Below are 16326 nucleotides of genomic sequence, written 5' to 3' on the forward strand. Positions count from 1 at the left end.
TGGCCCTTTGCGAACATGGCCAATTTTACCTCGTTTGACTCGAGGATAAACATTCGGCCTTCCCGTCGACCACAAGCAATGAGTCGGCCTTCCTTCTCAATGAAGCAACCACCTTGGTTGAATCGAACTTGCATGCTTTGCTCAACAATTTGGCTAACCGAGACCAAATTCTTCATTATGGTCAGTACATGCAAGACGTTTTTGATGCAAGTTAGTTCGCCTTCTTTCCCGAATGGGACATTGCTGACATGTTGAATCGGATGTGTAGTGTTGTCATCTTCGGTCTCAACATAGTCGGGTCGATCTAGCTCTCGTAGGTCTCGGAACCATTCTTGATGTGACATCATATAGTTTGATGCTCTGGAGTCAACAAAGCATACGTCTTCCGGATTAGAGGTATTGGTCAGGCTGGAGGAGTTCACTCTATCTCTCATTACGAATAATCCACCATAGTCGACGTATTTGGAGTTGATGGCATAATTGGGGAGTTGTCGTCTTGTAGAAGACAACTCACTATTCTTCTTTCGACACTCCTCTTCATGGTGGCTGATTGTGCCACAATATCCACATTTGATGGGATTGTTTTGTTGGCTTGGACTGGCATGGAAGCTCCCCCTTCTTTCGAGCGTTCCTCTTGAGTTTCCACCATCTTGCCGGTAATGGGAGTTGTTTTCATAGGTCGAAGCTCGTCTGCCTCGTCCTTGGCTGAATTGGCCTCTTCTTGCATGACTGCGTCCTCTTCCTCCATCCGAGTGTGTGTAGAGCATGTGGCCTTCCAAGGCATTGCTCCTTGTTGAAACATGGTTTTCTTCAACCAACAATATTGATTGAAGATCGAAGAAAGAGGGAGGATTCTCTCTTGCTTGTGTTCTCATGACGCCAAATTGTGGTGCGAGGCCGCTTAGGCATATTTGCACCATCTCATCATCCTCCACATTGATGCTTATTGAGCCGAATGAATCACAAAGCTCCTTGATCTTCAAGGTGTAGTTTGTGATGGACATGTCCCTTTGTTGGATGTTGTTCAACTCTTGGCAGAGTTGAAGCTTTCTTGCGGTTGTGTTGGCCCGAAAAATCTTCCTTAGATTCTCCCACGCTTCCTTCGGTGTCTTGGCTTCTCAAATGTAGCCGAGCATGTGGTCATGGACACATGTCACCAAGCAATACATTACTCGACTAGTCGCTTGCTCCCATGTTGAGTAGTCGGCGTCCTTTGGGTTGAGTTTGTTTTCTTGAGCTCCTTTGATGTGGCACTACGATAGCGGATAGCCGGATTTGTCGTCGTCATATCAAACACACAATCACTATAAGTCAGGTGGGCTTAATGGATATGCTAAACCACATGCTTTGATACCATGTAAATAATTAGCTAGAGTAATTATGTTATTCGGAATAGATTAGAGATGTGTGTTATGTGTGTGTTGAAAGAGGAGCGAAGCGACACACGATAGATAGGAAAATAAAAAGACTCAAATGTATATTAATAAGGAGTAAGAAATACAATAGAAAACAACTAAGTACAAAAGAGGGAGAAAGGTGCTTTATATAAAGTCACCCTCTCCCTACATTCTCTCACTGAAGCTCATGTGTCATGGGGAATGTGAAAACTCATTAGTTATGTGTCATAAAATATGATTCTATGACACATAGTTAATGTTGGAGAGTTAGTGGTGACCTTTGACCTTTGATTGCTTATACATTCTCAAAGGGTGTATTCACACATTAGGCTAGGTTGAGTTTGATTCTCAACAAATTTCCCAAAAATTTAGCACATGCATGTGTTTCTCTTGTGTTTAGAGAAATTGTTCAGTAACGTCCTATATACTTCTCTTTCTTTGAATAAGCCTTTAAATTGGTAGTTATGCAAATGTTTTTGATAATTCTCGTTATCCTTGACTACATCCAAAATAATAAGGCACTTTCGAGCTTCATGACATTCTTTATCAAACCATTTTTTCTTTGAACTACATTTTTTGATTCATTTCCAAGATGTGTGACTTTCTTGAAAGCTTCCCTTTTGCATTCTAGTATGACACCATGTTGCATCTTTGTAACGTATCCTCAACCATCTTGGAATACATGGGCGCTTGCTTAAGGTTCGTGCTCAAGTGCAATTGTTCATTATCTTCAATGACCTTCTCATATTCAACCTATGCATACATTTAAGTTCTATGATCGGATTTCGATGTCAATTCACCAAGTGATAATTTATGCATGCGATCCCAAATACATGTAAAAAAAACCATTAGTGTTGGGCTATAAGCATAGATTGACACATGCGTGATATTCGTGATATTCTCCATGCGCAATATTCTCAATATTCGAGAATACGAAATGGCCCCAAGAATATTAGAAAACCATTCGTTTTGCAAAATAAATATAAAATATTTATTTATTTATTTAAATAAATTTATTTCACCAAAAAAAGAATTATTATATGAAACTTATTTTAATTAATCAATTAATTAATTCCTTTTTTTAAAACGAATATTTTTATATTTATTATACAAATATGATTAGTATGAACTTTGAAGATATGATTAGTTTGAAGTACTATTTTTAATGTCAAAATAAAAATATCCATAAATTTTGAGGGAATAAAAAATGAGAATTTAATGAGCCTTTATTTTATTCTATTTATTTATTAAAAATAAAATGAATACTTATAACTTATAAGTTATACATTTATTATAAAAATTTAGTAGTCTCAAATCCCAAGTCTATCTTTTATTATCCCTATTTATTGTCAAGTTCCTTTTTTTTTATCCTAGGAAATTAAAAAAGACAGAGTTTTTTTGTTTTTTTAGTTAAACGAATACTTGACCACCCATTCGTATTCATATTCGTTTGCATTTGAATGGGAAACTCGACGAATGCGAATATGTCAATCTATGGCTATAAGGATGCATCATTTGCAATAAGCATTCCAGTACCATTGCACATTGATAAGAGTAACTTCCCAAATTGGTTTGGATCTTTTTCATTAAGAGAAGAGCGACTATACATTTGTATATCCTATTGGATCCTTTGAGATATGTGCCATGAAAGATTGTTGTGCATCAAGTTGGAAACTGCGTTCATGTCACCAAATACAATAACTTCCTTTTTTGGATTGGAAATAAGCAATGCCATCTTCTAGATTATCATTTGGTGTTTCTATTTTGATTCATATGAAGCATTATCACCAAATATTTATCTATTTCCTTATTAATCAAACATGCCACTCCTTCATTGTCTTGGATTTTTCACCCATATTAAAATGTGTACATTGTAGTTTTCTAACACTTGAATCCTTTGAATGTCATGCTCCCATGTTTAAAAGAGAAGTATATGATATCTCAATCGTATTCCATGGGCATCCGTTGCAATTCTAAAAGCATAGTTGTAGGAGATTTGAATTAGTCCCATAGATCACGTGTTCCTATTATTTATCTTTTTGTCTTTAGGCATATCCTCAACCTTATTTTCAACTTTTCTTCATATGATTTATGACAACCATTTTTTTGTGGGATGGCGATCTTCACTCATAAAGCACTATGTACCTTTGAAATACACCCATAATACAATCTTCACTCATGAAGCATTGTGTATACCTTTGAGGTACACCCAACAATTTTTTAGTATGCGCTTTGTATTGTCTGACATTGTGCATACAATAGGCCTTGTGTATCATTTGTCATCCGAGTAACACCATGTTTCTGAACCTACTTGTGCCCCATACACATTCACATTCGACAAATCATAATGCACACTAAAGAATATATGGGTGACCTTTTGGAGGGATGCAGAGTGTTTCCATTCTCTCTTCTTTAGTCCCACAGATGACAATGTTCTTTGAGCGTTGTTCACATTCTTTCGATTCATAGACATCTATGCATTCTATATTCCCTCTACATTCTTCTCTTGATCCATCGCATGCATAATAGACGAGTTCGATGCCACACCACATACATCAGCTAATGACTTTGTTGTGCATACATTTTTTCATCTCACTCACATTCTCCTTTGTTGTCCATGTTTTCCTCCTTTAGTGCTTCCTTTTTACTCAATCTTGTTTGATCACTCATTTGTTTCTAATGAGCCTCATCTTTGCTTTCTTACATTCTTGAATCTCACCATAAAGTTTTGCAACCGTTTTTTATTAAGACCCTCTTCTCAAATAACAACAATATGTAGTTTTGCATTCTCCTTCATGAGTGTCCTAATCTCATCACCTTGCTTGTTTATATGGTTTCCTGAAGAGAAATCAAGCGACTCATAACCATTGTCTCCATTTGCAGTTGAATATGTTGCATTCATATCTGGAATCATTAGCGGTTCATAAGCATCGTCTCCATTTGCAGTTGAATCTGTTGCATTTGTATAAGGAATCGTTGGCGACTCATAAGCATTGTCTACATTTGTAGTTGAATCTATTGCATTCCTATCAGGAATCGTTGTCGAACTTGGATATTGGATCGTTGGCCCCCCATGATTGTATGACCAAACCTACAAGAAAAGTAAGCTTCAGAAACCAGTAGTAAGCTTTTCGAGTTTTGATTACAGGAATCGAACCGATCTTCCGAGATCATTTCGTCGATCTTGCAGCGAGCGAGTCTTCGATCCGATCCGAAGCCATAGCTTGTCAAAAATCAGACCCCGCATGACCAAGTTTTGGCCTATATACATTTGCCGATCGATCGATCGATCGCAACTCAGACTGACCTGATCGATCGATCGATCGCAGCTTAGATTATTGACCTGAGGAGGAGGAGAATGGGCCATTTTGGTAAATAATGGAAACCTCTCTCACCTGCAGGAGCTGCAGGAGCTGCAGGTGGAGGTGAAGGTGAAGGTGCTGCAGGTGCCTTTTCATTCCATTATTCCTCCCTCTCTCACCCTTCCCGCGCTTCTTCACTCGGAACCCTAAACCTGCAGAAGCTATGGCGTGCAAAGGTACGCAACAGGAGAGATGTTCAATCTCTCTTCCCTTCCTTCCTTCCTTCCTTCATCCATGCATTCTTCCATTCCCCGTTCCTCCTCTTCTCTGTTCTTCTTCACCATTCTCCTTCCTCATTCTTCCTATTTTCGTTCATTCATTCATTCTTCTTCTCCTCTCTCTCTCTCTCTCTCCGACTGATCGATTCAAAAGTCTCATGAATTCAACGTTTTCCGCAGAAATAGTAGCTGTAGATCAACAGATCTCTCTCATCGATCTTGTCAGCCGATCGCGCTGCACTGGATTTCCTTTTCTTGTTCCAAAACGCTGCCTGAGGATAACGGAAGCTTCTCTGGTAAGCTGAAATTACTCTCTAACAAGGCTAAGTCTTGTGTCTGGTAAGATTAAATCCTCTCTTGTATTACTAAAAAATGTATCCGCTAAGGTAAGCTTACACGTTTTATTTGGTAATCCTAAGTGTTCTCTGGCAAGCTTTGTTTTTACTAATAAGCTCACGCATCCGGTAATCCTTTACTGAACTATCCTCATAGTCTGATTGGATCGTTTCTTATCATAACGACTTGATCTTGATTATTTCTGTACAAAATCTAGCTGATTAATGGTGAGATGTTGAACCCAACAGATTGTTCGCTTACAGTTGCTTATACATCAATTTAAACTATGTTTGTAATGATGGTCAAGGATTTAGCTTATGACCTTTTAAAACTGGTTGACAATTGTCATATCATTATTTGAATCGATGGTCTTGCTCAACATTACATGATGGTTGAGCCTGTAGCTCATTGTCTGTCAAAAGTCCTTTAAAACTGTGATGCCTATATTTAAAGCAATGGTCTTGTTCAACACAACATGATTAAACCGAAGGTTTCAGCTGATAGAAAGGATGGTCTTGTCCGACAAGACATGGTGGCAAAGGGTTTAGCTTATCAGCTGTTAGTAACGATTTGCTTGTGCAACACAACATGATGGTCACAGTTTCATCTAATCAGTCTTCAAACTTGTTGGCAAGTGTTTATTGTACCTGCCATATTTGAAACTATGGTTTTGGTCAACATGGCATAGAATAGAATAGATGTTTTATTACCATCCATGATGAGGGGAATTTTGACCTATTGGACCAAATCAACATATCATCTTGTATGTGCCTCTTTTCTAAGAAGGGGGATTACTACTCTGTAGTAAAAACTCTCTATGCGAAAATAATGCATGCACATATGTGCTCACCCTTCTTAGAGGACATTTGAGTATGGCAGTCACATATCATGCCCGCCTAACAAGTCATCATATTTCTCGTGAATTACCTTTACTTATATGATGAACATGCGACAAGTAAGTGCTATTCATCCTCTACGAGGTTTTCATTGCATATCTCCATATTTGGGTGATGATGCCATGATGCTACATCAACACCTAACTTGTGTGAGCGAGTTCGAAGAAGTGTTGAGGCTCTCTAAGGGCCAAGCCTCATGGGGTCTGGGATATGTGATTAGATATGTTATGGCATTTTTACCTTGTATTGGGGCTGAAGTGGGGGTTTAATATTTGCAATGTAATATTCCAATTTTGACATTTTAATATCTTCCCACTTCATCCTTAGTGCCTCTAGTAATATATCCTCAATGATCACATACTTCATAGCATCACCTGGGCGCTCCAATAGATCTTTTACTCACCATCTCGTAAACCATTTCATAAGTCAAGCACCCAGACAAATGAGAGGGTTTTGCTCTTATGAGTTTTTTGTACTTTGCATCCTATGTTCCCAGCTTGTTTGGGCAATCTATGATCAGGCATATTCTTGACTTTTGTGATACACATGTATACTCTTTGCATGGCTAGTACCTCTATGGGCTGAGCACCTGTTTCAAATAGTGTGATAGAATAGGATGTTGAAGATTTTACCCCCAATTGTCTACTTAAGAACATATTTTCTCTATTTCATTCCATGCATTAAGTGAGATAGTGCCACCCCACACTTCCATTAAGCAACACTTGAACCGCCATAGCATTGAATAGCGTCAATCTCACTTCCCATCCTCGAGTATCAATGATGACCAACGATTGGGTTAGTCACTGTTGAAAACTGTTATTGCTAATCTTACTCAATATGACATGACTGTCAAGAACTTAACCAATAATCATTTAAACTTATAGACAATGGTTATATTCGATGATTTATTTATTAAATCAATGTTTTCCAGGTATGTGATGTCCTTAAAATGGTGCAAGGATACCCTAGCAATTCCTTTTCATGGGATGAAGAAAGCTCGCTATTCCGTTTTCAAGACGGTTTGCATCTTTCCCATCTGTCTCAATCGAGCCTCAAACGACTTCTTGCTCGATTCATTAATACTTCTTCTAGCTTACGGAGGGTCCATTCCTTCATCGAAAGAGTCACACAAGCTTCTTGTAATATTGGACCATTATACCTACAAGCATCTCCTACTTTACAAGCCTTTGCAAGCATGGTTTCACTTCGACTTGAGGTAATGTAGTCTTTTATTGATCTTCTCATGCTTTTTTTGTTTCTTTTTTCAGTATTTCTAATAACGTCATCAAAAACTATATATATGTCCTTACAATGAAGGACAATTCTTGAGAGATAAACAGGGTACCGGAGGAAATTCTACTAATTATTTTGGTTGTTTTCCAAGATGAAACGACATTTCTAGATGCAATTTCCAGTTTGGCCTCAGAGGTCATTGAACCTTGTAAGACACTAATATATCTGTATTTCTTTCCAACTGCCCCAATACTAGTCCTAAGCTACTCCTCCCATTACAGTCTCATTATTTATCCTTAGCATTTGTTACTTACATCTATTTGATAATCATGTTCATCATTTGATCAGCTCATTGGTTTACCCTTTGCCTCAATAGAGACGTTTCTTTCTTTCATTTTGAATAACCAAAGGATACATGCATAGGGGACATTTTTTGTCACATAGGCTGGTTTTAGCATCTAGTAGACATAAAAAACACTTTCTTTCTTTCTTTCAATCTCAGAATTTTTTTACTAATGTACTCTATTCATATCTATTTTGGTTATTCACCAAGATGAGACAAATGTTTCAGATGTAATCTCTTCTTTTGTCTCATAGATCATTTTGGTCTTAAGAGATGCTAATATATCATCCTTTTGTTTTCTCTCGCTAACTTCAAGAAGTTATTCTACAGCAACTAAGGAAGGCTGCACTGGAGTTGGAAATGGTTGCTGTTCAAGGTGGTGGTGGGACTTCGGTCACATTGTTAAGCCTCATTGAAAGTTTATCCTGGTAAGATGAATGACAGTCAATGTTGCTCATATGCTGGTACGCCTATTTATAATGAATTTTAAAATGATTGCTTTGTGAGAGCAGTTCCATTTCTTTTCATTACTGGATTTTCTTTTTCATGCTTTTAATACTTTTGATTTGAGCTGCAACATCCATTTGTGTCTATTCTGTTTTTGAGAATCTATTGATGTTATAATTGTGTATATGATATGGTTGGCAGATTCAAATTGTTTCCCTTTATATGAACATGCGTTATATCTTGCTAGATAGTGTCATGGTTTCCCGATCTCATGATAAGATACAAAGAAAACTTAGTTTCACTGGTTGTGTTTAGGAGTTTACTCTTAGTCTTGAACTTATAATGACATGAGCAGGGCCAACACATTTCATGGTTAAGTCGATGATCATGTACATATCACGAGGAGCACTTCTGTAGTTAATTAAGTGTAGGACGTGTGAATGCATCATGCAAGTGCTGAATCTAAAATATAAAACTTAAAGATTTCAAGAGCTTTAATAATCATGTAATGAGGAAGAAATATGCCAATTGAATTCCACACTTCATGAGACTCCGAGAAACCTTTTGAATGTGATAAGACTGTATGATGCAACTCACAAATTTCTCTGATGTGGACTTTACATTCAATTGATCAAATTAGAGACAGGGTTTTTGCAGGTGCAGAATTTCTAGAGCATGTAGTAAATGAGGCAATTCCTCATAGACATATTCTTTGTGAAAATGGAATATCAGCAGGGGAGTTATCAGCTTATATTCTTACATTTCTTCACAACAAGATGTCCGAATTTTGTTTGCTTCAAGATGGAAAAGTATGTCAACACATTTTATGAAGGGAATATCTAGCTTGGAGAGTAAACATCACTATATTTGATTACACTATTGTTACGTACAGGAAGAGCCATATGGCACTCTAATTATGCTGTTTGCTGGCAGCTTACAACCATTGACAGAGTTGCTGAACTCATGGTTACTTGAAGGTGTTCTTGATGATCCTTTTGGCGAGGTTCATTTTTTAATTGAAGCTGAATCTATTATAGAAGGGAAAAACTCCGAAGCACCCTTGTTTTTCTCAATTTCCTCAAATGCTCCCAAGTTTTCCTTTTTCTTTCTCCCTTCCAGGAGTTTACAACGGCAATTGGGGAAATAACAAAAACTTAAGGACATTTGGGGAAATAAAGAAAACTTCAGTGTATTTCAGTTTTTTCCTGTACAGAAAATAATTTAAGCTCGTCTCCCTCCCGTTGGTCTGTTCTTCATTGATTTTTTGGAAATATTTTACTGTTTCAGCTGTTTTTCTATAAGAATAAATCTGTTGCAATAGAAGATGCAACATTCTGGCAGCAGGGTTTCTATATGCGCGATTTTAATCCAAGAAAACAGATGGGAGATAGACCAGAAAGAGTAACTGATGGTGGAGATATTCCATCAACAACCATCTTGGATGGACTTATCATAGATTCTCAAAATTTGTCATCTACTATGGTACATTTAGAGAATGCAAATCTTGTGGAATTTACAGATCTACAGAATAAACTTGCATGTCCTAATTTTCTTCAACATATTGCCAAATCAATAGTATCTGCTGGAAAGTCACTTCAACTTTTGCAGCATGTCCATCATGAGATTGCAACTGATGTTAGCGATAAACTATCATTGGATGCCTCATATGTTTTGCCTTTAACGAGTACTTATCGTTCTTCATATCAGTCATCTTCTAAACAGCAGAAGAGTGGTTTAGGACAGGAAAGAATATATTCTTCCATAGCCGAGGCTTCTTATAACAGTAGTTTGTTTGGAACTTTATGGCATCAGTGGAGTACACATGTTTGTAAAGATGTACAGGCAACACCAGTAATCTCAAGTAATAATGATGCTGATATATTGACGATAGCTATTGAAGAGAAAAAATCACCTCCTTTTTGCCATTCTCCCATATTAATGGATCCAACGTATGACAAAGATATTTTGTCCCTAAATCGATCTATTATACTTCCCCCTCTGAATGATGAAGATGTTCATAAAGCTATTCTCCTGCATGCAAAATCTGGTGATGATGATTGTTCAGGGGACGACATTCCGATTCTAGACACAGAAAATATTAGTGAATTGCATGGCAAAATCAGGCTTCTAAAAGGTACCGATTATGCTGACGGCTCTGCTTGTGGAAGTCTGACTGTAGAGCTTGCAAAGATAGATTTCAAAGCAATGGAACAGCTGTTTCCTTTTCCAACAGCTTTACCATCTTTCAGGGTATCTTCACTTTTCTCTTTACTTTTGGAAATAATATAGCAATTTTGGATTAAGAGTTGAATTTTGGAAAACAATGGTATGAGTTTTTCCCCTTTACCTTTTTGAATATTTGGAAAATAAATGTAGGAGGGATGGAATATGTTTAGCTCGGATCCACTGAAGCAGCAGAATAAATTTGCTACAATGCTGGGCAATTCTCTAAAACAGGCTGAGTTGAGAGTGGCACCGCTGCCCCAAATACTTGTGCAAGAATGTTTAATCAACTCTATCCAAAAACAAGTAAAATTTGACTCTTGCTCTATGTATGTGGATTCTTAAAAAGTTGGAAAGTTTGTTACAAAACGGTCTAGTTTAGTTTATCCAATAAGTTTTTATACCGATATTATCTTCTGTATTTATTTGTTGGAGGAAAGTTAATAGTGATTTATTTAAGAACCAGATTAAATGCAAAAGTAAACTCAATAAGAAATACCAGCTCTAAGTTTTATTTTTACTAAATTTGTATTTTTTATCTCAATAGGTAGACAATGTTGGTAAACAAGTGCTTAACCGACTAATGGGTGAATGGAGGCTTATGGAAGAACTGTTTATCTTACGAGCAGTTTATTTGGTTGGGTCTGGTATGATGTTTATTCTTTATGCAGTCAAGAAAACTAGCTAATGATGTATGAATATAATTTGTCCGTCATCTCTATTATTTAGGTGATTTGCTACAGCAGTTTTCATCGGTGCTCTTCAATAAGCTCGATCGTGGAGAACCATGGGATGACTTCTATGAGCTGAACACCATGTTACAGGTAACTATTAAAAAGCTCTAATTTCAGTGTGATTCTTCATAGAAATGGTTTTTGAGATATTGTAGGACACTGGCTTCTCCAGGAATCTGTGCGAAGCTCAGCAGATGGTTTGCTTCTACCAGCCTTGGATTCTTTGGTAGTTACCGTGCAAACACGCTCAAGCAATGTAGCAGAGCAAACATCAGGATCATCGCCTATTCATTTACCTGGTCGCAACTTGACATTCGGCATTGACACTTTGGATAATCTATTTTTTGTTTATAAGGCAAGATCCTTCACGGCATTGCTGTATTTTGAGCTTACAGTTATTAGTAAGTCTTGATTTGAGACTCCTATCCATGCTTTACTTTTCTTCAGGATGAAGACCTTCATAAAATAGAATCCTCGTTTCTTTATAATTTTTGTGGTCTGAACCGTGTGTGCTAGTGGATTTGGAGAGGATGTCCTGGGCATTAGCAAATAATTTTCTCTCTCAAGCTTCTAGCCTGTAAGTCTTCTCTAGGATCTAAGTTATAACTAGATGACTTGGTTGGTCCTGTAAATTGAAGATTGAAGTTTGAAGAGCTGATGCTCAGGGAGAAGATAATTCTATAGCATGTATGAGGAATTTCTACTCAAGATGCCATAAACGAATTTGTACAGAATTTCCATAATGTTTTCCGTATTTTAATCCATCCTATCAGTAATTCCTGCCACATAATCATACTGGATTTTGTGACAATTGATGAAATTCCCTTCATTACTGGGTAAGCTAATTTATAGTTACGGTTGATAATGAAATTAACTGCAACATCTAGATCTTCTACGTACATGGATGATTATCAGAATTCTGTTTGGCCAGAGGGATTACGAAACGTGTCAGGTGAGGCCTCAAAGTTATGTGAAGCCTCACAAGGTTGGTTGTCTCAGAATGATGTGAATTTCTCAGCATTTGTTTCGTTCCATGGCCAATAGGACTACTTTTTGTGCGAATTCAAATCTATTTTACTGTGATGGAGTTTGAAGTTCGAGGATGTCGAAGCTCCTATGGTGTCATGCTACTCGTATATATATGAGTCTTCTATTGAATTCTACAGTAAATGATGTGAACTCAGCATTTGTTTCTTTTCATTGTCAATGAGACTACTTTTTGTATGAATTCAAATATTTTTATCTGTGATGGAGTTTGAAGTCCGATGATGTTGAAGTCCCTATGGTGTCATGCTAGTTGTATATATAGGAGTGTTCTAATGTGGGAATACAGGCTAACGGTCTAATTGCATAACCCATGAAAGATTAGGATGATTAAAATTCATGTACTGCTGGAACTGCAGGTTGCCTGGCCTCTAGAGCTCATTATTGACAAAAGTGCAATCAAGAAATATAATCAGGTTAGACTATATTATTCATTCAGTTCTTCGCAAGTAGGTCTATAATGTTGAAGTGCTATATTTCCACCGGCCACACCACTTTTGGTTTGTAGGTGATGGCGTTTTTGTTCAAAGTAAAGCGTGCTAAATTCGCTCTTGATAAAGCTTGTAGGTGGATGTGGAAGGTGAGAAACTCTCTGTCTAAACAAATGGTATTTTGCATTTAATGAAAGTGTACCTGGGATGTTGATAGTTTACCATCCTGCTACCTTCTATATTGGCCTGAGTAGATTTGAATTCTTGAACTCATTTCAAGTTCTTGACAAGGAGTCATTATAGAAATCACTTCATGCATATTTTAATCACATTCAAAACTTAAAATTCTTCTGGTCAAACGGTTGCAGGATGGGGGAGGAGATGCTATCTATTTGAAGCAGCAGCTTTTGCTTCAACAAAAACTGATGCATTTTGTGAATACTCTGCATCAGTATATTATGGATCGGGTATACCTATTGGGAATTGAAACTCAGTAAAAAGATTTTAGGTGTTGAAATGTTTTGATAATCAAATTTCCATTTTATGGCAGGTTTTATACAGTGCTTGGGTGGAGCTTTGTGAAGGGATGGCAGCTGCATGCTCCCTGGATGAAGTAATAGCTTGCCATGATGCGTATCTAATCTCAATACAAAGGCAATGCTTAGTTGCACCGGATAAATTGGTATGATATTGATGATTGTTTGAGACCTATGTGGTAGATGCTTATCCATTGAAAGAGTTCTACTCAAGGAATGAGAAAATATTGAGTTAAAATAAGAGCAGATTACTTTAGTTTTAGGTATGGTATGTGTAATATATTATGACTGTTTAAGACCTAGTTCTCCATTGGAAATGTGCTTTTCAACTAATGAATAAGGGCAAATAAAGTTTGTTAAGTTATATTAGAGATAGGAAAAGGTTTATTATACAAGTTATACTTACGTGTGTGTCCTGTAAATGATATATCTAATAAACTAATGCCGTGAATAATCTGAATCAACACTACCTAATGTTGGAAAATAAGGAAACCATTGTTTTTTTGAAAGATGGGATTCTACATATAATATAGCAATCTCTCTTTGCTGCAGTGGGCTCTTATTTCAAGCAGAGTTAAGACAATTCTCAGTTTAGCACTAGATTTTTACTCCATTCAGCGGACATTATGTGGTGGTGGTGCTGCTCCAGCGATCAAAGGAAGATGCCAATTGGAAATTGAACGCGTAGGTCGGCAATTTGACGAATGCATTGCCTTTTTACTGCGGGTAAATTGAAATAAAGTTTTTCAATGTTGTCTGGTGTAGTAACGAGTCCTAATAATCATGAAGATTTTATTTGTTATGGAAATTATTGGTTAATGTTTAAAGATATGAATGGGCCAGGTGCTTTCTTTCAAATTGAATGTTGGGCATTTCCCACATTTAGCAGAGCTAGTTACGAGGATAAACTACAATTTCTACTATGTATCGGAAACTGGACACCTTTTAACTCCTCTTCCTGAAGTAAGCAGTAGGACCCGTCTTCAGCAAGCACATCTCAGTACACATGGCTAATAGTAGTATAAATATGTTGTAAAATCAAGAATGAACCATTTTCTTCTCAAAATCCTCAACAAAATGGTTAATATGCCAAAATCAGCCCACCTATATGAGAAGTAAGCACATCTCAGCACACATGGCTAAGAGTAGTATAAAGATGTGTAAAATCAAGAATGAACCATTCTCTTCTCAAAATCCACTACAAAATGGCTAATATGCCAAATTCAGCCTATCCATGAGAATGTAACTTACATGCTTTCTAATTGATGTGCACAAGGGCGAGGCATATAGATCTAAAACATAAAACCCAAGCTGAAACTGCAACTTACAGATTTAAAAAGCTACACACTATCAACTGGTATAGCTGTTGTAGCAACTTTTTGGCCTCAACTATAAATGTTCTGACTGGGCAAATATGCTTCATATCTTGGTGATGCCACACTAATGCTTATATATCAGTCATTTTTTGTATGCATATAAAAATCAATATTTGCCTGGTATTTGAGGTACCTCTTAATTTTTTTGGTCACTCTTTTTGTTGCATATGTTTTTTGTATTTTGCATTTCATATTCAAATGTTGCATTGTAATTGTAGAATTGTATCTTGCTTTATAAATAACTGAGATGGCAAGATTGTGTGCTATTTATCACGTGGACACAAAATTGCCATACGCTTGAATAGTGAAGCCCCAAATTAAAATCTTGGTTGGGAAATCCGTGTCATAATGGAAACATTTAATCTTGAGTTGAGATGAGCTAGAGATGACCTAATTTTTTGAACTTCATTTTCAAAGTTTACTATGAATCATATTGTGGGAAAAACTTCAAGTTGCAACTGCCATTGTTGGGTACGTTTTCAATGTTTATTATTAATCATATTGTAGTATATGACTTCCAATTATTTCTATTTCCTCTCTTCTTGCTGTTGGATTGGAAGTTATTCTTCTATGATCTATCTTCTTGTTCAAACTATCCATGGATTAAGGCTTTTGTGTGTGAATCTCCCTGCTTAGTATGACTGAAATGGCAAGAGGTTTGCTGATTAAAGTCAAATGGAAACACACATCAAAGTGAGCATATAAACAACTTACCTCTAACGTTTGATACAAGCAACCTCTCTTAAGTGTGTATATGCATGTGTTTATTCGTATAAATTTTAGGTGCCATGTAGTCATATTAGAATGAATGACCATCTGTCTTCATAGGGTTAGGTAATCAAAAAGTTTGTGTGCTTCTAAAAGCAGTACATAATGGTACTAAGCTCCCTTTAAATGGATTTGTTTGAGGGTATTAAGAATCAATAACATCATCTGCTAGTAAATAATCGTGATTATTTTCAGTTGCAGCTAAACCATAATATTAAGAATTCAATAAAGTTAGTTGGAGAAACATACATTCTACAATGATATGTTTGACCATGTACATTACCTTTTGATATGTAAGTTTGTAATAACCCATGATATTATTAAGAATCCAACTATTCAGTTTGGGAAACATAAGTTCTACAATAATATGTTGGAGCATGCACATTACCTTCTGATATCTAAGCTTGCAAATTTCATAGCAATCCCATACATAAACACCACTTGACTGTTATGCATGGCCTCCTAGTTCATATTTAAGGAAATCCATATCTTAGCAATTTAAATGGGGAATTCTATGTTTCTTAGCAATTTAAAGGGTTCAAGGATCATATTGTAGTTAACTAATGAGTAAAACACAATAGGCAATCCACAACTTTTGCAAATTGATGAGGTATCTTTGCTTAATTATATAAGATTCACATATGCATTTTGATCGTATGAAAGATTAGAGTCATATTCCGTAACACAATAACTAAACCAAACAAAAGATGGCTGATTGGGTCAACTTAACTCGAAATATTGGTAGCAAATGGTGCAACTTAATAAAACTTTAATATAAAGTGCTTGCACCCATAGATTGTTTTGAACACACATTCATGAAGTTGTCAAGTGAACAAGTTTGATATACCATAGTACCATTGTAGAACTTCATAAAGAAGATAACATAACCATTTAACCACTTGTCGACCGAAGTTAATTCTAAGCCAAGAAATATTTTTTGTCAACTATGTGTTTGCCTACGAAGGATTAGACTACGTAATTT

At 36.5% G+C, this 16326-nt stretch overlaps 1 protein-coding gene across 6 annotated transcripts in view; it reads left to right on the forward strand.

Moving 5' to 3' along the window:
• LOC147849688 (uncharacterized) overlaps positions 1–14695 on the forward strand; it is a 53143-nt gene extending 38448 nt beyond the window's left edge. Inside the window, exons 1-16 of one of the 6 annotated variants that reach the window (XM_087337001.1) lie at positions 5121–5273; positions 7141–7425; positions 8116–8213; positions 8879–9041; positions 9125–9235; positions 9520–10482; positions 10609–10761; positions 11003–11102; positions 11185–11279; positions 11362–11544; positions 12593–12649; positions 12742–12813; positions 13033–13131; positions 13215–13346; positions 13753–13926; positions 14044–14695. In XM_087337001.1, the coding sequence (XP_087193127.1) occupies positions 5136–5273; positions 7141–7425; positions 8116–8213; positions 8879–9041; positions 9125–9235; positions 9520–10482; positions 10609–10761; positions 11003–11102; positions 11185–11279; positions 11362–11544; positions 12593–12649; positions 12742–12813; positions 13033–13131; positions 13215–13346; positions 13753–13926; positions 14044–14214 (2994 nt within the window). In that variant the 5' untranslated portion in view covers positions 5121–5135 and the 3' untranslated portion in view covers positions 14215–14695. Of the gene's footprint in view, positions 1–5120; positions 5274–7140; positions 7426–8113; positions 8214–8878; positions 9042–9124; positions 9236–9519; positions 10483–10608; positions 10762–11002; positions 11103–11184; positions 11280–11361; positions 11545–12592; positions 12650–12741; positions 12814–13032; positions 13132–13214; positions 13347–13752; positions 13927–14043 lie in introns of those variants that run through there. The other 5 variants (XM_087337005.1, XM_087337003.1, XM_087337004.1 and 2 more) reach the window with 5 other exon arrangements.
• The last annotated feature ends 1631 nt before the right edge of the window (positions 14696–16326 follow it).

The sequence above is a fragment of the Azolla caroliniana genome, unplaced genomic scaffold, assembly GCF_043228905.1.
Source record: "Azolla caroliniana isolate FFs.n. ecotype wild unplaced genomic scaffold, voAzoCaro1.0.p SCAF_22, whole genome shotgun sequence".
Lineage (NCBI taxonomy): Eukaryota > Viridiplantae > Streptophyta > Polypodiopsida > Salviniales > Salviniaceae > Azolla > Azolla caroliniana.